Source organism: Cydia pomonella, chromosome 3 (genome assembly GCF_033807575.1).
Source record: "Cydia pomonella isolate Wapato2018A chromosome 3, ilCydPomo1, whole genome shotgun sequence".
In the NCBI taxonomy this organism is placed as follows: Eukaryota; Metazoa; Arthropoda; class Insecta; order Lepidoptera; family Tortricidae; genus Cydia; species Cydia pomonella.
The window spans coordinates 25,441,461-25,464,541 of NC_084705.1; the positions used below are offsets into that span (position 1 = coordinate 25,441,461).

Below are 23,081 nucleotides of genomic sequence, written 5' to 3' on the forward strand. Positions count from 1 at the left end.
CTCGAAAGCTCGTAAGATTACACATTGAATGAACTGGACGTGCACACACGGACGGACAGTGGAATGGACGTATTTAATATTTTATTTATTTATTTACATCATTGTACACGTCAAGTCTTATGGTTAGATATACTCAGCGAGCTTACAATGTCTTGCGCATTCAATACAATAATGCTTTTAGGATGCTGTTGAGACTGCCGCGTTTCTGCAGCGCATCGTCCATGTTCGCCGAAGCGCACACATGCGGTTTTGATGCCGTGTGACGCAAGAAAACGGCCTCACTGCTTGACAGAGTGCGCGGGAGTAGCAACAGCATTCTTAACATGATAGCTAATACGCTACATTGTCCTCTGTTGTGGACAATGGGTCAGCGGACAAAGTCGTTACTGTTTATACAGGGTGGCCCAAAAAAACGTTGACAAAGATTTTTTTAAGTTTTAATATTAAATACTTACATAACTTATTCAATACAACTTAAAATTAAAAATACAGCCTTTTTTATTTAAGAAAAATCAATTGTCTTCAAAATAGCCCCCTTTGGCTTTAATGCACAAACGCAAACGTTTGGTAAAATTTTCAACGATATGCCGCAGCTCCTCCATGGTTATTTTTGCCCACTCCTGGGTAAGTTTCGCTTTTAAAGCGTCTACACTCTTGTGTTTTGTAGCACAGGCCCTTGTTTCTAAGATAGACCACAAACTATAATCCATTGGATTTAGATCAGGTGAGTAGGGCGGCCACTCTTTCGAGCTTATGAACCCTGGAAAATTGTCTTTACACCACTGCTGCACACTTCGGGCCCTGTGAGATGGAGCAGAGTCCTGCTGGAATATCCACGGCTGGTTGCCGAAATGTTGTTGACTCCAAGGAAGAACTACAGCTTCCAGAATATCTCTCCTGTATATTTCTTGGTTTATTTTTACACCCTTTTCAATAAAAATGAGAGGAGTTTTGCCTGTAGAGCAAATACCACCCCAAACCATAACTGAATCCGGCTTTTGACGATGGGGAATGACTGCGACCTCTCCGGGGCGACTAGAAGAGTAAATTCTGTCATTTTGGTGATTGTGGGCCTGTTCTATACAAAAAAGTTTTTCATCAGTAAAAAGGATATTTTTCCATTTTTCAGTAGCGGCACGTCGCGTAATCAAACGGCATCTCTGTAGACGAACTTTTTTATCTTTATCTTCTAGAAGCTGAGCTTTACGTAGCTTATATGCCTTTAATTTTAGATCATTAGCGACAATACGTTGGACCGTTGATCGACTTACACCCAGTTCCCGAGCCATTTTTCGCACTTTGGTCCGTGGATTACGACTAAGCCGTTTTTTTATAACATTTCGAAGCCTCGGAGTCCTAACAGTCCTCTTTCTTCCTCTTCCTGGGCGGTCAGCAAGATGCCCGAGTTCATTATACCGCCCAATAGTCTTGGACACCAGTTGACGACTGACACCGAGCGATCTAACTATCTCACAATGTCGTTTTCCCGCTTCGTGCAAGGAAATTATTGCTTTACGCTGCGTAGACATCATAAAAACCAAAAATATTCATATAATTCAAACAAGCTATTATTCATAAAACGTTGCCAATATGTGTAAGAATGTAACAGAAAATGAACCGAATTCGTTTGGCGTTCCAAATTCAAAAATTTTACTTTTTAATTTTGTCAACGTAATTTTGGGCCACGGTGTAAATTATTCAGTATTTTAATAGGATACGGTTGTTGTTAACATAAATGATAAGCTATAACTAACACATTTATGGTCCATATGTTGTCTTCAATAAATAAATTTTAATTTTAATGAAACTTTATTGCACAGTATAAATAAGTCCAAATAAGGCCTTAAGGTATTCTCTACTAGTCAACTATAGGGTAAAACAGAAATTCTTGAACGTGTGCGTAGTCAGAAAAATATTTCAGAAAAGAAAATAGCAACTATTATCATAACATCTATTTTTTATTTTATTTATTTAATCTTTATTGCACATAAGAAAACACACTGTACAATAGGCGAACTTAATGCCGTAAGGCATTCTCTACCAGTCAACCTTTAGGCAAAGCAGATAAGTTGTAGGCGGTGCAAAAACATAGGTATAGGTGATACAATTGATACAAGTACGAACACAATACATTCATAAAAAATACACATACATAAACGTACATATATATTAATAATATTGATACAAATACATATACTTACATATACATATATATATATATATATGAAATCAGATGAACTTACAAAGCAGAAACATTAAGATTTTCCAGTACTGCCAGCAAAGTGCTCACTTAAGGATTTTTCAAAAGCAAACCTGTTCGGACACTGTCTAATTTTGACAGGGAGACTATTCCAAAGGCGAGCTGCCTGAATAGAGAAAGAATCGGACATGTAACCAGTTCGGTGAGATGGTATAGACAGAGATAGATTGCCAGAAGAGCGAAGCTGACGGACACGAGAGACACCATAGTAGTGGAAGAAAGATTTTAGATATTCGGGGGACTGAGGATCGTTAAGAACAGAAAAGAGGGTGCAGAGCATGCGAATGTTGCGCCGAATACGAATGGGAAACCAGCCAAGTTTTGAGCGGAATGAGGAGACATGATCGTATTTGCGGAGACAGAAAACAAAACGGATACAATTATTCATTAAACGATCTAATTTGTCCAAGAGCTCCTCATTTAAGTCCGGATAACACACATCGCCATAGTCGATTATTGGTAGGATTAAAGTTTGTACTAATAATATTTTGGTTTTAATAGGTAAAAAGTGTTTAAGTCTGTTGAGAGCATGAAGAGAACCAGTAACTTTGCGGCTTATTTCAGCTATCTGTGTCCTCCAGCTCAGGGTACTGTGACTAGCCATATGCCTATTGCGTAATATTAGCCTCGATTTTATATTAAAATACATAAAAAAATAACGAAATATCTTGGAAAAACAAGTCCTCTTCATTTGCATTTTTCATTCATAATTTCACTGCGTATTCTGACAATTACGACTTGAAGGACACGTTTCCGTATTTCACCACTTGTGATGACAATTAAATACGTAACATACAGTAAATATTCATTATTTTGGTTTATATCAATGCGCGAAAATAATAAATAATATTAAGACCGCTAGTTGTTACCTGGTATTAGTTTTCTTTGAAAAGAATATTTGTAGTCTTACATGCATGTAAAATGTATAAGTGTTGGTACAAAAAACATTGACTTACTTAATAATAAACATAAAATATTTCAATACAGGCGTTATTTTCAGAAAACAAAACTATAATACCTGAAATTAAATAATGGAGATAGCATATTCATGTTTGACAGGTTTTGGAACGATCCCTTTTTTATCGATTGTTTTGGTCTACTTAAACTGACTATTAAGCAAATGCTGTCATTGTGAGCGTAAATGACATTGTGTGCGTGAACAAGGTAGTGTGCGTAAACGTCATTGAAATTATCTCCGTCTTTCTCTAAGCCGTGTATGCGAAAGAGACACAGTTGATAATTGGCATTAATGTGAACGTTATTGTATAGGGAGTATGGATTGGTAAATAAGATGTAACTTATGACCTTTCTTCATGAATCGTATGTCGTTACGTGCCGCGAAGCGAACAACCTCTTCTCTGATTTTGATGCCCTGGTACATCAAAGCTAGAACTACGTCATAAATCTTCACCTGTCGCCAATGTGTCGTCATTGTGTCGCTATTGTGTCGCTATATTGTCGCTTGTCGCCAATGTGTCGTCATTGTGTCGCTATTGTGTCGCTATATTGTCGCCAGTCGCTGTTATGTCGCTATTTTGTCGCCAGTCGCTAATATGTCGCTACTAAAGAGTATAAAAGGGCCGGAAAGTACGGTAGGGGGGGATTCATTCTTCGACTATCAGACTAGCAGTATCTCTGGCTTTGAGTAAGTCAAGTTTCTCTACTATTCTTTCTATTTGTTTGTGTTTGCTGGGAATTATCCTGGTGAATTTAAACTTGTAAGATTGTGTCTATGTTTGGCATTGCGGGGACAATGTTGTCGTAATGCTAAGCTTAGGCTATGGTGGAGATTCTTTACTTCCTTATCTGTGTTAATATATTGTGAGTTTTTTGTTAGTAAAATCTAACTTTGTTATTTTACTACCTTTCTATGAGGTTAGTTTGTTATTTTATAAGGCCAGATCACTGTTTGGACTAACAGTTTGTCCATCTAAGCAGCTTCTCCCTAACGGTGACAAATTGCAGCTGTTTAGAAGTCTTTTGCTCCAAGTTGAGAGGACTTGGCGTCTCTTCTTTACCAACATAAGAGGCGAACAAACTCTCCCTAATCTCAAAGTCCAGCTGTTAGATGAATGTGAGGGCATCACGTGCGTGCCATTGGGAGTAATCCCTACTCACTGAAGTCTGCAGTAATTGAGGCTAGGTCCCGTATTAAATATATTTATATATTTCGGTACTCTGGTTCGTGCTTGTGCTGGTTGCAGGGAAAACTTCTGTCGTGATTGATACCAAACACAAACAAAGTCTTAGTCATGGCAGCGTTTCCCATGTAGCTAGTACGGGTGTGGGCTAGGTTGCCGATGTTTTTATATACATGCCAGGGCGGTCTATTCTCATCCACCGTGCCCACGTGGCGATGAGGAGGGGGCCAATCACACAGACACTAGGGTTTGCTATACCTCGGTTTTGTCGGCCGAATGCTTACAGCTTAGACTTAGGGATACACTTGTGTATGTTCCAAATCACTAGATCAATGGTAAGTACGATCTGTGTTCTGGACATACTAGATTAGGGACTAAGGGCAGGAATAGGGTAGAGTCACACACACTGTTATAGGGTCTCTCTTAGGTTTGGTCTATAAAGTTGATTGGTTGGTGTATATTTCTCTTTTAAAGGTTCTAATGACGAGAAGCTATGGTTTTATATCTTGTACTAATGCTAATATTGAGTGAAATATTGGTAATGGAGTCCAATTACCTAAATCTTCCAGACTGTTACTTATCCTGAGTGGAAAATTGAAGGTTACCTGTAAAATCTTTTATCTATTTATTTTCATTTCTGGGTTTTTTTTGGAGTAGAGACGAAGTACTGAGTATTGCAAACAGGTGCTAAGGTAAATTCAATTCTTAAATATCAAGTTGGGTTTAGGAACACAGGCTATTCTGGAATTAAGGAATGGTTTGTTTTAGAGACCCTTTGGCAGGCGAGCGCAGTCCATTGGAATCTTTGAGTGGAATAATGCTCACCTTGATATTTCGATCTCATAAAGTACAATAATGAGCTAAACTTGTACTTCGTTTATACATTTGAAAGGCCTGGGAATTCAGCCTTCCTTTAGCTATGGGGACTGGGTAAGGGCTTAGTAGCCTTAGTTTTGGATATGAAAAAAGATAAGTAAATGGTGTCTGACGAATACTTATCGCTTCTCTTCGTCAGCCCCTAGGATTGCATAGGTTTCGAAGCGTTGGTCATAGCCCGTCTGGCTGATAAGATAGGAGTAGGTGGCCCGATTGATATTGCTAATCGGAGTAAGAGTCTTCAGACCTGCATCTAGCATTAGAGGCAGCACGTGTGAATAATTCATACCTCGTTTAGAAGATGATAGGATTGATAGGTAATAATATTTAATCTGATTATAATAGCGTGTAAATGGGCTTATCCCAGGTGTGCTGCTTCAATGTTACCCCGAAGACTTAATAGGAGTAGCAGGATTTTACCAAAAATATTTTTTATATTTATATTATCTTACATGCTGCAATACTATTTTTATATCATTTTAAATGCTGCAATACTTTTCTAATTACTTAATATAAGCATATTTTAAATAACTTCAAAAATCACATTGAAGTTTCTGTATCTGTAACTTAAGGCTACACCCGACGTCAACGACTCGCGCGTGTGGGCGGAGCCTATATTCTTATCCGTGACATTGCTCATAACTTTTAGTTTATTATATCTATATTTTCTTTCTACTCATAAGGCGTTTTACTTAAAATAAAAATGTTTCAGAATAACTTAGTATTACGGTGTTTTGTTGGAGGTGGAATCCTAAGATAATATCCTTTAAATCATTTCCGATCATCATAATAAATTATGTAGTACAGTAAATATCAGTTCCTTTACATTTAGGTAATAAATAATTAGGTAGAATCAGAGTCCAAGATTTAGTTATTACTCATTAAAGAATTAGGGTTCCGCGGTTCACTTCGAGGGGTCCTAACCTTAACTAGACGATCACTTGGCCAAATTATTATTGGGGTAAAATTATGGGAGTAGAATTTAAGGGTGGTATCAGCTTAAGGTGGGGTACATTTTGGTAGGTAGGGGAGGTTACATTTTGGTGAGCCGTGACGCAGGATTTATTTTACCTGGTTTACTATGGTTTTTCAAGATATACCTATGTAAAAGTAGCCATTCAGGCTACATTTTGGTAGGCCGTGTCCAGTAGGCAGCGTAACCTCGATGGTTATATTTTAGTGGAATCGACACCAAGGATAGAAAGTAAAAGTAGCCTTCAGGCTACATTTTGTTGCCGTGAGAGCGGAGTGGGTACACTGAATTTTGGACTCTGTTTTTATTGTGTTTTAAATAAAAGTCATAAAATCTAACGTTTATTTTTCAAACTGTTATTATGTACAAAAAAAATCCTTAGAGTTATTGTCTACTTAATAAAAAAATCCTTATAGTTATTTTCTATTTAATAAGTTTATCAGTCTTCTTTACTCGTTTTCTTCTCGCCGTTGTTAGGGGATTTATTTCATATTTGAGACGTGTCATCTCAAAATATTCAATTATAATTCCATCTTCTTGCGCCTTGATACCTGAAAAATAATAATAGCAAAATTAAAGCCTATGTAGTATAACTTTAGTACATAAAAACGATTATATTAAGCGAAAATAATCATACTTGTTTCTTTCGCGTCATAGATTTGTTAAGAAATTATATTTGTAGCAGGGACCAATAACAATAATGAAATAAATAAATAAATATTTTCAAGTCAGTCTTTCACATATCGACCGTGTCTCAAATTAGGCAAAGTTTGTGCTATAGGTACTATGCGGCGTAGTGTATATTTCTATGGATAAGTACATACTTAAAACTTAGATAAATAGATAATATCCATGATTTAGGAACGCATATTCGTGGTAGACCCGCAACGCATATGCGCAGTAGACGTGCAAGTGGATGCTTTTGTTAGGCAGCTGTCATAGGAAGGGTCGCTACCTAGTAAGCTAGGAGGCTAGTGCCAATAGTCTAGGCATAAGATAACATTACCTAAGTCTACCTAGGATGCGGTTAGGTATAGCCTAGATAAGACACAGGTCTGTTAGAAGTTGTGCTTTACTCGAAAAATTATGGGGGCGTGAAATAGTTCATTTCACGTAATTTTCTTAAAATATTAAGGAACAGGGGGCGTATTCCGCATCTTTCTTACTTTTCTATCTTATATGCCGGCAATCCCTCTGGGTTTGTGATCGCTCGACTTACGATTGGGCGATTTGTTTGAAATTTGCTTTCTATATCATATAAATAGCTACGCGCATGTGATAATATAGGAGTTCGACTGTTATTAGAGAGTTTATAAACTCATAAAATATCATCCTATAAGCTACAGATCGGATAATAAAGTTCATGCATTATCTGACGGATAAGCTCAGCCCTGTCACTCATAAAATAGTAGCAACAAACAGTTAATTCTGTTAGGTACAATTAATCTGTATAAGCGTGGGTCTAAGTGACAACCACACATATGTTAGGACTATGTTTGGTTTGATTATTTTATGTGAACATCATACATTAGTTACTGTAGGATAATCATGTATATATGTATGAACTAGGGATCTGATTAAGTACAGTTGACAGAGTTATTTACCACACATGTTAGGACATTTAGTCTAGGAAACCAAACAGTCATAGTACGTCATACAATCATTATTAGAGGATTAGTAGAACATACAAATATGTATGAAATTTAGCTACATAGGTATTATTCAGAACCCTTACTATATTCATTAAGAATAGCACTGAAGTATGTGCATAGTTACTGTCTATAGTCATTGCTATTATTTACTAGGGCCTCTACGAGTGCTTTGTTTTTCATGAAAATCGACCGAGATATGTAACGTGTTGTTGCCCTGACTAACGGTGCACATACAAAAACATACTTATTTGTAGTATAAAAGTATATTAGACATAGGTTGACTTAGGATTACAGTACTGATCTGTTGACGGTACTTTTCCATCGTATTCTGACTACGGTCGAATAATAGTACATGATTGGTTAAGCTAGCATACTAAGTACCTAACAAAAAAGATCTTGAGTGTCATTTTCCCTATAAGTAGTATTCAATGTAGACCACTGCTGATGTGGGTGCAGGTTTCTAGAAATACAGCCGTGGAACAGGAACTTTGAAGTGGCAGTAGACAGCTGCCATTGTTACAGCAAAAGTTGTGAAATAAAATTATTGAACAGGAGTCTGGAGTGCAAGCATTAGAAAAAAACTGTTAAAATTAAAGAGGAATAGGTAGCGTTATATTTTCCTTTTTGAGGGCCAATTTTAGTTAGGTTAGGCTATATAATCAACAAATTTCTTAAGGCATCCATTCGCGGGGGCGCGTTATTATTTTCAATACATAAAAGGATATATAAACCCATTTTATAGAAATATTAGGGTTCATAATGTAAAAATAGGTGATACTTAAATTTTGTAAATAAAATAATTCTAAAAAGTTTGAAAATCTTTGCCTTGCAGGACATACTTCCATAATCTAGGTCCCAAATAAGCTAGGCTAAGTCGAATTAGTCAATAGAATTAGAATAGGTTATGTGAGGCTAAGCACATACTTAATTTCTCTACTCTTTCATTGGGAACTCATCACTTAGGTTTAAAAAAAATATATATATTAGTGTCAGTCATAAGTCAAGAGGTCCATGCATAACATTACATTTTGTACAATTTATTACAAAAAGAAAAAAATACCTTTCAGAAATAGAAGCATTCCATAGTGTGTATTTTGAGGCTAGACGTAATGACTCTGCGGGGCACTGTTAGTTCTCCGGAACACTGAAATTGAAAATGTTTAGCTTAAGTATGGTATATTTAAGAAAACTTATTTTTATGTCTCTTTAAAGGGTTTTATTTTCTACTATAAGATACTTCACATACATCACAGTTCAGAAAAAGGAAGACTAAACAGTTCAGATTTCTTTGTGACAAATGAAGAAAATTAAGTTGCTTATTTTACTAAGTAGGCTTAAGTCTGAAGATAGCTTTTCAAGGTGGCATTGGCTGTTATACTTACTTGAAGATTGTAGTAAGACATGGAGAAACGGGAATCATGAAAGAAACCATCGAGATTTCCTTCGCTTGGCTTAAGTTTAACTGACTGCTAGGTGACCTAACGGCCAGGTATCAGGAAACCATTCTGTTAGCTGAAAATTTAAACATATGTATATTGTACATTTTATTGCATTAAGTAGAATATTTGAGACCAATAAAAATAAATGAGTAGATAGCAAACATCAAAATGACCACCTCAATGTACTGCGCATGGTCAATGTTCAAAATAATACTGTAATAGGATTTATACAAAAGTCAGTCTGAAATTATATAAACTTGAGGATAGCTATTTATAAGTATTATTAGAAGTGTTTATTTTAAAATAGAAAGGTTTTAAAATAATAAAAAAAATTTAGTACTAAAAATGTTTTAAAGCGAGAAAGTTTTTCCTAAAATTTATGTTTCTAAATAGGATAAAGAATAAAACATTTGCTTTTGACATAGTTGTTGTACTTACTTGGAAATTATCGAGATACTCGGAAAAGTCCATGAAAACAGCAAACGGAAATTTGCTCCGCTCTGCTTAAACATTACCAAACAGTAGGTATGGGTATATATAGGCAGCCATCAGACTTGTCTCTGTTTGCTGAAAAATTAAACATATATTGTAAGGTTAATTGCAAGAAGAGGAATATTTATGACAGGTTCGAGTTTAGGTTCACTTTTTCAGTTACCGGACAAATGCCGGGATCCTTTTAGAAAGAAAACTACAAATTCACTAACAAATTTTCAGTAACGCAAGAAATCCTATTCATATTTTAGCTGAAGTCATCACATAATTTTAAATTTTCATAACATATTGCACTTCCAAATAAAAAAAAAAAAAAAAAAAACTAATATTTCAAAAAATAAGACACCCATATCATCTTATAGAACAATAACATTTTTCGAATTCCAAATACAGTCAAGTAAGGCCCAAGGGAATTTGTTTAGTAGTAGTCTAGTAGTAGTATTAAAAATTTCATCAAGCAGGGTTCTCCAGCATAACTTCAATACATTTTCATTGTTAACAGTTCATGTATGTTAGGAAACAGGGACTATTCCAATAGAGTTGTCAGGTTGCTGAAAAGACATATAGTTTGTAGGCCTTATTGCAATAGAAAACGCGTAGTAAAGGATCAAAATAACATTAGATAGACAGATTAAAACAAAATTAGGAATGTCATCCCGTCAGTACTTAGATTGCTTTCAGTTTTATGCAAAAAGAAATGTGTTTGTATTGGTGAACAAGACAGTAAAATAAGGCAATACAATACTCTAGGCCACTATAGGTAGAATACCCAATTGGGAACAACTTAATGCTAGTCTGAAACAGACAGTACTCGTATTGTCTCGTATTTATTGGAAAAGCAGTTTTATTGATAAATAGGTTAATTTGTAGGTGGAAATTATTTTCTATCAGGCTTTAAGTATGTGAGTATGTTTGACGACAGGGCTTCAATAGCAGTGATTTTTCTAAATGACAGAATAAAAATAGAAACTTACCTTGCTAGGAGTGAGAGATTTCATATTTGAGCCCATTTCGATCGGTATATCGATTCGAACAGGAACTCGGCGCATTAATTAAACATCCTTGTTTCTATACAGTTCAAACTTTAGGTCATAGGACTCATAGGTCATCGTAGGGCACTAGATTCATTGAAGATTTATAAAATTTGACGAAAGTGAAGAACATGATCGTGTTTTAATCCGAAATTCTATTTCCTTTGTCTTGTACAGTTCTTGCGATCGGTAATGGGTAGGATATTTAGAGAATCGTAAAAAGCACACTCGAGGACGATCTTTTCCAGTACAATTAAAATTTCTGTCGTGATAATGCTTTGTCAACTTTCTCCATACAGCTTATTTATTTACAATATGGCGGTTAGATGGTTGTCATTTATTTGCTTATTATGGTTTTATTCACTGTGACACTGATAGTTGAGGTAACTTTGGTATTTATGACCTTAATTAATAATTTCGAGATTTAATAACAAGTTTTAGGCATTGAAAATGAATGCTGTTAATAGAAAATACTAAAAAAAAAAACTTAAATGAACGGAAGTAAGGAAAGTGTCAGAGCTTAGGGCTGCCATGATTAAAATATCATTGTAGGTCTAGTATCGTTTATGGTATGACGTGATTGAATCAATTACTTTAATTTACTTATTGGATAAATGCATCCTTACTATCATATTAATATAAAATATTCAAATCTTAAAACGGCCAAATTTCATTGTATTTTTTTTATTTCTAGTTACACACGCCATCTATGGGGAACATTAACTAAGTCGGCTAAAATCCGATTAAATCATGTAGGCAGTGTTTCGTATGTTGTCAGGAATGCTAGGACGTATTTTTAATTTTGTCGCACATGGACCGACTTCTAGAAAATATTGTTTATGATTAAAAGCCGGTTTACACGATCGATTTATTTTAGGATTAAAAATAGTTAATAAAATATTGCATTTTATTTTTAACAGGTCAGATACGAAATAATCTTTTGGCAGAGAATTGAATAAACTCAAAATGTATAAATTCCGAGTACTACTTCCATCTAGTGTCGAGTAGAAGTACTTAGACGTTCCATGATTGATCGATGACTAAAATTAATTATTAGGTGGCGCTAAAAATCAAAAATACTAGAGTAATTTAATTAGTCAGGAGGTTTTATTTATCATCGTTTTTTATTTTACTTTATCTTTGGCTAGTACTATTCATCGATTATCATACAGTAGCATGTATTTCAATATGTATTTGTTTCAATCTGTTGTGTTTCGGATCGTGAAATGAAATTTGGCAGCTTATCTTTACGGCGTCATCTGACGGCGAACTGTGACATTACTAGAGTGCGGAAGTGAATACGTAGATAACCACCGTAATGGTGTCGCTATTTGGCACTAGGTGACAACAACATCGATTAATTGATTATGATAATTTATGGTCAATTTTATTTGTATATTTTGCTAGGGATAAGAAAATGAAAAGAATAAATTCTTAAAAATGCACCGGGTACAAGTTTTGTTTAGGGAAGTCAGCTTTTCGCTCATACATTTTTGAGTTTGCCGCCTATAAAATACGCTTTCGATACGTTTGACAGTTTGAAGCCTTGAAGATGGAGTATAGACTGTCTAATTGTTTTTGTTTTCAAGTGATCGTAAAAATAAGCCTAGGTCGTTTTAATAATGGAATTCCGTATGTGAGAGAAATAAAAATCGTTGTGAAGTTTAGGATAATATGTGTATTAGCAAACTGAGGTCATGACGTGTGGTCGATCTTAGTTATAATAAAAAAATGGTGTTTGTAACCGGGAGTATTTGTCTAGACAGAAATATGCCATTAGGAAGTGTTAAAATGAATTGGATAGTGTTTAGAACAAAAACAAATATAGATATTATCCCAGAGATTGATTATAAGTGCTGTAACAGTGGTTAAAAGTGGATACATTAGCAAGGAATTGCATTGGAAACGTGAGTACAGAATATTTTGATAAGAACATCTGTAGGCTCTTTGTATATGAAACAAATTTTAAATCTTCTGTTCGCGTTATATAAAACATGTAATAATAATTTACTCAAATTCTTTAGATATTCCGGATTGTTAATTAACATGTGTTGTTGAATTTAATATCTACGTCAATTTCGAATTTTATGTAATTTGGATATATGCGTATTTATTTGCGTTTTAAATGTATATATATTTTTTCTCTTTACTTAAAAATAAAACTTGCCAGTACGTGTGTGAAACACCTGAATAACAAAAGGAAATCAGCGAAAAGTTACGCTACAAACCTATTGCTAAATTCACCTCTTAAAGTAACTCTCCCGTGGCGTAGTGGTTCTGTAGGCTGCTCAATGTATGTAGGTTTTATGCTTTTTACCCGAGTTCGAATCCCATTGAGTGAATAAGTTTTTTTTGTTTTTGTGTATCAGTATTAAATGATTAGCCAACTTTGCTATATTTTAGATCATTTTAGGGCTTCGTTTTTTTTAGTTTGTTGTAGTTACGTGGCTTATTATTTTTCTCCGTTTAATATTCTTAAGAAAAACTTTACCTTTAAGTTGATTTTAAATATCAAATGCAGGCATAAAAAAAGGGGTTTAAATTATGTGTATCTGAATGAAAAGTGGAGTGTCTTATAGTGTGAAAAGTGTTAATGTGGTTATAATTGAGGTGAATTAATGAAAACCTGAACTATAATTCAAGTGAATATTGTGATACCGGGACTAGATTATTAGTTAATGCCGGGCAATTTGGAGAAGAACAGACACCATAGCCAGACTTCAAGCGCTGGAGCCGCTGGTGAAACCAAGTAACGACAATCACTGACTTTCCTGTTGCAACTGTCCTAAGGCCTACTGAGCATCGTGGTAAATGAAGAACATTAATGTGTGAAATCACAAGCAACTAGTGTTAGTCAAAGGCAGATACTATAAGTATGAAAAAAAAATTGTTATAAAATTATGTTTCTTTGCTATTAAACATTTTATACATGGAACTTTTGTGCTCTTAACATTCTTAATTTATATTGGGTTTTACTATGAAGTAAGAAAAATAATTAAGCAGATATATTGAATAAAGTACATTGTTGGTTCCAACCTTGTTAAACATATTTGCTGTAATTTGGGTGTAATTATTACATATGTATAGGTATATTTTTTTTGATGTAATGAAAATGTCACATGTCAATGACCGATGTTAAATGCATTGTGCATGAAAACATTTTTAATTCAATTCATTATTTAAATATTCATATATGATCAATTAATATTTATTATTTATCATCATCATCATCTCAAATGCTATTTGAGAAATGTTCGGAATTTTACTGGGAAGAAATACCTAATATTTCATTTTATCACACGGATTGTTTTTATAATAGATTCTTGAGTATATTTTGAAATATTCTGCTTAGGATATGGCTTAATCATATAGAGGCAGAGTACATCTAGAGTCAATTTAAGGTTTTTATTGCCATAGCATTCCAATTTAACCCAAGTTTTGTAGATAAGTGGCTTTTGCCCAGTGGGACAGTTTTCCCGGTATCAAGGTAATGAGAACAAAAATTGTATGACATCTAGCTGATATGTAATTGTTGCATAATAGTGCGTGGTTTTGTTTTTTTTTTTATTAGAGCAATAGTTAGACATCAAGAGCAATCATATCGATTCTCTGGGGTAGACAGTGGAATGGTTGGGCGTGTTTCGAGATTAACTCTTCATTATATTATGTATGTACAGTTAGCAATACTATTCGTTTGTGTTCTTGCTCGGCTCCTCGTGACTCAGGGTCCCGGCCATCTGAGGTCATTCTTTGGTCCACTGAGGCCTTTCATTCTGCACAATGCCTTCGTAGTAGTAGGCTAAGCGCCAGCGTAGATCATTATTCTCAATCCTTCCATATTCGCATAGAATTCCGGCATACAAACTTTAATACAGGGTGGGGTACTTTTGGCAATTGACTGTACATGTCCACGATGCGATGGTCTACTGTATAATGCGTAAACGACACTGCATTTTTCAACGGCATTAGTGAGCAAAAGGCAGGCGAATTAGTTGCGGAGCGTTGTCATAAAATATAACAATAAAAAAAATAATATTTGAAAAAAAAAAAACTTCGTGTGTCAATTGAAATAAATACTTAATAAAAATATATTCAGGTAGTAGTTATTAAATAAATAAAACCGGTATTGGGCTAGTATGGGGCTAGGACAGAATGTTTTTTTTCTTACATTTTTTTTTTTATTACAAGTGGGAGTACTATAATAAATTTGGTGTTTTTTATTTATTTACTTTTTGATTGCATCTCAAGAGTCTCGGCTATCTGTAAAAATCGTGTGAATGCGTAACTGAGGAGGAATGTATATGCATGATGAGTGTTTATAGTTATGAATATGTGAGGTTTTATGAATGAGATGTATGAATGAATATCAGATGATGGACGTGTAGTAGACGGATGTACCTTTATTGGAAAAAATGGATTGATACAGATAGACAAAGGCTGGAGGGTTATCAAACTAGATTTGTCGGTGTTTGCAGGGGAACAGAGAATGGGGGGAAGGGGAAACACAACTAACTGGAAAAGTCTTATCAGTAGGTTAAAATCCATTGGATTAGACCCATTTAAAAGGGTAGATTTTTCTAGTTAGTACTCTACAAGGTATGAATACACTTACGAAACCCACACACTCATCTTGGATGGGATATATCCGACATTCGACATGTTTTTATGGGCCGTGAGCGTCTAGAAGGGACGAGGCTCTTTCCAAGAATTAATTAAATATATTTATTGTTTTTATTGGTATAAGGTGTAATAAACAGCAAATATTTTTTACCTTATTTAACTTGGTTAAATAATTCTTTTGTTTAGATAAAAATATCTTTGCTGTACCATATTGAGGTACTCACTAGTGTCAAATTTAAGGTTGTTTAAAAAAAAAAAAAAAAACACCCAAACAAACTTAAAGGTCGGTGTATCTTATTTAAGTATGAGACACTCGCCAAGAAAACGTGGCTGAGAGTGATAAGGCAGTGAAATTTGGTTCGAATTTTGGCAATGGAACTTGAAAGCTTCGTACTTATAAAAATTAAAGGATTCTTCGTTTTGCATGGGAAGTTTTTGCTGTCTCATTAGATGCTCTTCTACGGAAGTGTACGGTCCACAGAGGGAAAGAATACTCGCCGAGACCGGGGTGAGCTGGCAAAGACGGGTTAATAGGACCTATCGGACTCACAATCTGATATCTCTGGCAGAGCGAGGTTTCTGGGGAAAAAGTTGTCTTGGTTCATTGACGGAGTTCTGATGAACTGATTTCAAAGCTGAGTCGTTAACAGTCACTTAGTATTGGAATACACACTACACGTTTAAAAAAAAAAGGGGGATATTTACCGACTAATCTAGAGGAAATTGAAATTTTTTATGACTTTCTCTGTAAGTCATAAAAACATTTAAATTTGGGGGCGATTGTGACTAGCCATATGCCTATTGCGTAATATTAGCCTCGATTTTATATTAAAATACATAAAAAAATAACGAAATATCTTGGAAAAACAAGTCCTCTTCATTTGCATTTTTCATTCATAATTTCACTGCGTATTCTGACAATTACGACTTGAAGGACACGTTTCCGTATTTCACCACTTGTGATGACAATTAAATACGTAACATACAGTAAATATTCATTATTTTGGTTTATATCAATGCGCGAAAATAATAAATAATATTAAGACCGCTAGTTGTTACCTGGTATTAGTTTTCTTTGAAAAGAATATTTGTAGTCTTACATGCATGTAAAATGTATAAGTGTTGGTACAAAAAACATTGACTTACTTAATAATAAACATAAAATATTTCAATACAGGCGTTATTTTCAGAAAACAAAACTATAATACCTGAAATTAAATAATGGAGATAGCATATTCATGTTTGACAGGTTTTGGAACGATCCCTTTTTTATCGATTGTTTTGGTCTACTTAAACTGACTATTAAGCAAATGCTGTCATTGTGAGCGTAAATGACATTGTGTGCGTGAACAAGGTAGTGTGCGTAAACGTCATTGAAATTATCTCCGTCTTTCTCTAAGCCGTGTATGCGAAAGAGACACAGTTGATAATTGGCATTAATGTGAACGTTATTGTATAGGGAGTATGGATTGGTAAATAAGATGTAACTTATGACCTTTCTTCATGAATCGTATGTCGTTACGTGCCGCGAAGCGAACAACCTCTTCTCTGATTTTGATGCCCTGGTACATCAAAGCTAGAACTACGTCATAAATCTTCACCTGTCGCCAATGTGTCGTCATTGTGTCGCTATTGTGTCGCTATATTGTCGCTTGTCGCCAATGTGTCGTCATTGTGTCGCTATTGTGTCGCTATATTGTCGCCAGTCGCTGTTATGTCGCTATTTTGTCGCCAGTCGCTAATATGTCGCTACTAAAGAGTATAAAAGGGCCGGAAAGTACGGTAGGGGGGGATTCATTCTTCGACTATCAGACTAGCAGTATCTCTGGCTTTGAGTAAGTCAAGTTTCTCTACTATTCTTTCTATTTGTTTGTGTTTGCTGGGAATTATCCTGGTGAATTTAAACTTGTAAGATTGTGTCTATGTTTGGCATTGCGGGGACAATGTTGTCGTAATGCTAAGCTTAGGCTATGGTGGAGATTCTTTACTTCCTTATCTGTGTTAATATATTGTGAGTTTTTTGTTAGTAAAATCTAACTTTGTTATTTTACTACCTTTCTATGAGGTTAGTTTGTTATTTTATAAGGCCAGATCACTGTTTGGACTAACAGTTTGTCCATCTAAGCAGCTTCTCCCTAACGGTGACAAATTGCAGCTGTTTAGAAGTCTTTTGCTCCAAGTTGAGAGGACTTGGCGTCTCTTCTTTACCAACATAAGAGGCGAACAAACTCTCCCTAATCTCAAAGTCCAGCTGTTAGATGAATGTGAGGGCATCACGTGCGTGCCATTGGGAGTAATCCCTACTCACTGAAGTCTGCAGTAATTGAGGCTAGGTCCCGTATTAAATATATTTATATATTTCGGTACTCTGGTTCGTGCTTGTGCTGGTTGCAGGGAAAACTTCTGTCGTGATTGATACCAAACACAAACAAAGTCTTAGTCATGGCAGCGTTTCCCATGTAGCTAGTACGGGTGTGGGCTAGGTTGCCGATGTTTTTATATACATGCCAGGGCGGTCTATTCTCATCCACCGTGCCCACGTGGCGATGAGGAGGGGGCCAATCACACAGACACTAGGGTTTGCTATACCTCGGTTTTGTCGGCCGAATGCTTACAGCTTAGACTTAGGGATACACTTGTGTATGTTCCAAATCACTAGATCAATGGTAAGTACGATCTGTGTTCTGGACATACTAGATTAGGGACTAAGGGCAGGAATAGGGTAGAGTCACACACACTGTTATAGGGTCTCTCTTAGGTTTGGTCTATAAAGTTGATTGGTTGGTGTATATTTCTCTTTTAAAGGTTCTAATGACGAGAAGCTATGGTTTTATATCTTGTACTAATGCTAATATTGAGTGAAATATTGGTAATGGAGTCCAATTACCTAAATCTTCCAGACTGTTACTTATCCTGAGTGGAAAATTGAAGGTTACCTGTAAAATCTTTTATCTATTTATTTTCATTTCTGGGTTTTTTTGGAGTAGAGACGAAGTACTGAGTATTGCAAACAGGTGCTAAGGTAAATTCAATTCTTAAATATCAAGTTGGGTTTAGGAACACAGGCTATTCTGGAATTAAGGAATGGTTTGTTTTAGAGACCCTTTGGCAGGCGAGCGCAGTCCATTGGAATCTTTGAGTGGAATAATGCTCACCTTGATATTTCGATCTCATAAAGTACAATAATGAGCTAAACTTGTACTTCGTTTATACATTTGAAAGGCCTGGGAATTCAGCCTTCCTTTAGCTATGGGGACTGGGTAAGGGCTTAGTAGCCTTAGTTTTGGATATGAAAAAAGATAAGTAAATGGTGTCTGACGAATACTTATCGCTTCTCTTCGTCAGCCCCTAGGATTGCATAGGTTTCGAAGCGTTGGTCATAGCCCGTCTGGCTAATAAGATAGGAGTAGGTGGCCCGATTGATATTGCTAATCGGAGTAAGAGTCTTCAGACCTGCATCTAGCATTAGAGGCAGCACGTGTGAATAATTCATACCTCGTTTAGAAGATGATAGGATTGATAGGTAATAATATTTAATCTGATTATAATAGCGTGTAAATGGGCTTATCCCAGGTGTGCTGCTTCAATGTTACCCCGAAGACTTAATAGGAGTAGCAGGATTTTACCAAAAATATTTTTTATATTTATATTATCTTACATGCTGCAATACTATTTTTATATCATTTTAAATGCTGCAATACTTTTCTAATTACTTAATATAAGCATATTTTAAATAACTTCAAAAATCACATTGAAGTTTCTGTATCTGTAACTTAAGGCTACACCCGACGTCAACGACTCGCGCGTGTGGGCGGAGCCTATATTCTTATCCGTGACATTGCTCATAACTTTTAGTTTATTATATCTATATTTTCTTTCTACTCATAAGGCGTTTTACTTAAAATAAAAATGTTTCAGAATAACTTAGTATTACGGTGTTTTGTTGGAGGTGGAATCCTAAGATAATATCCTTTAAATCATTTCCGATCATCATAATAAATTATGTAGTACAGTAAATATCAGTTCCTTTACATTTAGGTAATAAATAATTAGGTAGAATCAGAGTCCAAGATTTAGTTATTACTCATTAAAGAATTAGGGTTCCGCGGTTCACTTCGAGGGGTCCTAACCTTAACTAGACGATCACTTGGCCAAATTATTATTGGGGTAAAATTATGGGAGTAGAATTTAAGGGTGGTATCAGCTTAAGGTGGGGTACATTTTGGTAGGTAGGGGAGGTTACAGTACTACCGATATAGACACCCAAGTCTTTTACACTTTGGCTGTAGGGAATAGGCGTGCCACTAAAGTATACAGGAGGTATAAATTCGAGTTTAAGGAGCTGTCGGGCGCCGCCTATGACAATGGCCTGACACTTGGAGGGGTTAACGAATAGACCGAACTTCTGAGACCAATGTTGGATGTGTATGAGGTCCAGATTTAACTTATCAATGGTGGCAGTAAGGTCAGCAATGTTACATCGGTCATAGAGTTGCAGGTCGTCGGCGTAGAGATGGTACGAGCAGCGAAGGTCCGGAGTTATAAAATTGGTTTTTAATCTCTTTATTTATTTTTCTTCATTAGTTAGTTTGTTTATCACATGTGTATAATAGTAAAATACAAAAACTCGTACAAAAACAATACAAAAACATATAAACATATTATATAAATTTAACCTAGGGTGCTGCCGGCAGCGGGGCAAGGTCCAAGCTGCCGGTGGACAGGGCCGCAGAGAGAGGAACCGCTATCCGCGCCGTGTCCAAGATCGCCGCCTTCTGCATGTTATATTATTATATTATTTAGGGTTAAATACTTTCTCAAAAGATTAGGTACAATAGTCACTTACTAAGAAAAATATTTTTTATTATATATTACACATAAAATTATTTCTTTGATTGGCTATTTTCCGTTCATATCATATGACATTGGCAACGAGCTTGCCTGTAGTTGTTCGCAGACGATACTGACAAAGAATGTCCATGTAAACCAATGAAGTTGAGTTCTATCAAATTTATTGAAGAACACCTACTGATTACCTAGATAATTCTTTTTTTGTTACTTTTAATTTTTACAAGACTCGATATAAAACATTCAATATCATTTCATAGAGTGATATTCTTAAATTGATACCTAAACTAATAGAACTAGGTAAGTAAATACTTATAATACTACCAGTATATCAATATGGCCGATCGGCATTATTATTATCATTAAGTAATTAATATAAATTGAGCAATCAACTGAAATGATCATGGACGAAATTGGATCTACATTCGACCCAATTTTGGATCAAACTATTATTTGAAAATTAAATTAATATGGCAATATGACGATAGATTATTAATCAGTTACAGTTCTAAATACCTATAGGTAGGTATCTATGGAGTCCTGGTACTCTTCTGGAATAAAAGTGCATTATTGCAGAGGCCGCGAAAGGGCAATTCGTGGATGAGTTTCGATGTTGTCAGAGCGAAGCGGAGTCCGACAAAGAAGACGAATCCACGAATTGCTGTTCCTGCCGAGGCATGTATAATGCTTTTCTCCAAATCCTATAACTTGAAATGATGCTGACCGGGTCGTTTAGACGCGGCCCGCGGCTATATGAATTAGCTGTTTGCGTTTTTTTTAGAGGAGATATGTTTAAAAAAAATTAAAACAATACAGTAATAACTTCCCGTCCACTAAAATACGACAATAGTTAATGGTTTGAATTTTTTAAATTTGAGTTTGACCATAATGCAGAACTTCCCGTACTATTTTTGATACAATAAGGTGAACATTTCCAAGCACATTGGAGAAAAGATATGTTGTATTGTACATCACTTAACTCAGGCCGTTGATAAAGTAGTTGTACGATTATTTTTTACTAAAAGGAGGCTTGTCTCGGATTATCTATTTTAATTACTTACTTAATTTTAACTTAATACAAATAAGTCGCACGTACCCAAGACTTCTACCAGTCCGTAAAATTACAATAAAAACTTATTTCCAACCTTCTCAAATAAATAATATAGGTGTAAATGTAGTTATAGTTTGGCCCGGGACTATATTATTTCAAACATGCTGTCACAAAGACAGCATGTTTGAAATAATATAGCTTTACTTTACTTTTACTTTACTTTAGCATTTACGCTAGCACCCAAAAGAAAGGGCTAAGTATAATTTTCCTCATACTTGTCGAGTTGTGTTTGCCCAACTATATTACCATACTTATGTAGGCATAACATTTGAATTAGATATTTTGTTTGCAAATTGTTATCTTGCCCTAAAAATTAAGTCGTGATTTGTAATTATGTAATTGTTAAAAAAATGGCGAAGAAAGCGAAAAAGTTAACATGAACGAGGTCAGCGGTGTGTAAATTTTATGGATGCCAGCAAAATTGACTTTCATTGGTATTTTGGAATCTAAAGAGTAGTTGGCTAAATACTGTGGCCGTGTTTTTTTTTGTTAGTTATAAGCATATAAGTTTAGTGTGAAACACACATTCTCTTTGTCAAAGTCTAACATGCACAGTACCGCAGAGTAGTTCTCAGCTTGTAGTCCAATCCTCTCTGTATTCGGCGATCATAATATTCAGGCTCTCGTAAGCATTGTCGGACGCTTCTTTATGTTTGACCATTCATTTCTATTGCCTCTCTTTGCATACATCGATTCCCTTTCTGTCATAAAACTAGCATAATATTATTCCTTTATTTTATTTGTCTTGGGTTTCGTTGATTCCGCAGGTTTTCATGAAGATAAGTGTAAAGATATCTATAGGTAATTTATTTGCTACGCGTAGTGACTTTGAGTTGATGGCTGATGAAATATTTCGATCTGACAGAATTGGCCGAATGGCTCAGGCACCTGCCGCGATAGCAGAGGACGCTGGTTCGATTCCAGCCTTGGGCACTGGAGACCTTGGTCACTTTTTCTTCGTATATGACATTTATTTCAGTTTAGAATTGGACCCTTTCATTACACATAGTATTTGTTTGCCTCTAAATTCAGTTAGGTACATCGATAGACGACTATCACGATCGGCACACAAATAAACTGGACTTAATCCACCTTTAATTACATAATGTTGGGCTGATGAAAATTTTTGCCAACTTATTTTCTCTGATCCTGTTTCCTATCCTTTTCCAACCTTCCTATTCCTCTAAGCTCCTAAACCTTTCCAGGTATAGGAGCCGAGCTGCTCAAAGCTGCGTTCCCTTTAGCGGCCAGTGGCTTCATACCAGCTGTAACCGGCATTATTACAACAGGACACATGCAGAAGGAGGCGGAAAAGCTGGGCTTCCAAAAATTCAATGAGATATATTATGTTAGGTATCTTATCGATGATGAGGTAAGTCTGAATTTTCTTTTACAATTGATTAATTTATTATTCTATTCATAGGATAAATAGGTACACAGGATCGGATACATTGTGTAGTTAACACTGTGCTAGTAATATATGAAATCCATTCTGTCATTCCTTTATTAATCAAAAATGACTAAAATTGTATAATTGAAATGTATTTAAAATTAGAGATACTAACGAAATCAAACGGAGTTTTAAATAGGTATTAGTTAGGCTATCCATAAATAGGTATATGTATTAAAACATTTAAT

The 23,081-nt window shown here is 35.3% G+C and overlaps 1 protein-coding gene and 1 long non-coding RNA gene across 5 annotated transcripts in view; one reads left to right on the plus strand and one right to left on the minus strand.

The window, feature by feature from the left end:
* Positions 1 to 23,081, plus strand: part of LOC133516407 (uncharacterized) — a 60,538-nt gene that overhangs the window by 31,882 nt on the left and 5,575 nt on the right. For 2 of the 4 annotated variants that reach the window (XM_061849327.1, XM_061849326.1), the window contains exon 5: positions 22,649 to 22,815. The exons of the other annotated variants lie outside the window; for them this stretch is intronic. In XM_061849327.1, coding sequence (XP_061705311.1) covers positions 22,649 to 22,815 — 167 coding nt within the window. The remainder of the gene's footprint in view (positions 1 to 22,648; positions 22,816 to 23,081) is intronic. 4 annotated transcript variants of the gene reach the window in all.
* Positions 6,586 to 8,459, minus strand: LOC133516408 (uncharacterized). Its single transcript, XR_009799218.1, has 2 exons — positions 8,339 to 8,459; positions 6,586 to 6,801 (listed from the first exon to the last, which is right to left on the minus strand). It is a non-coding gene; the product is annotated as an uncharacterized LOC133516408 (long non-coding RNA).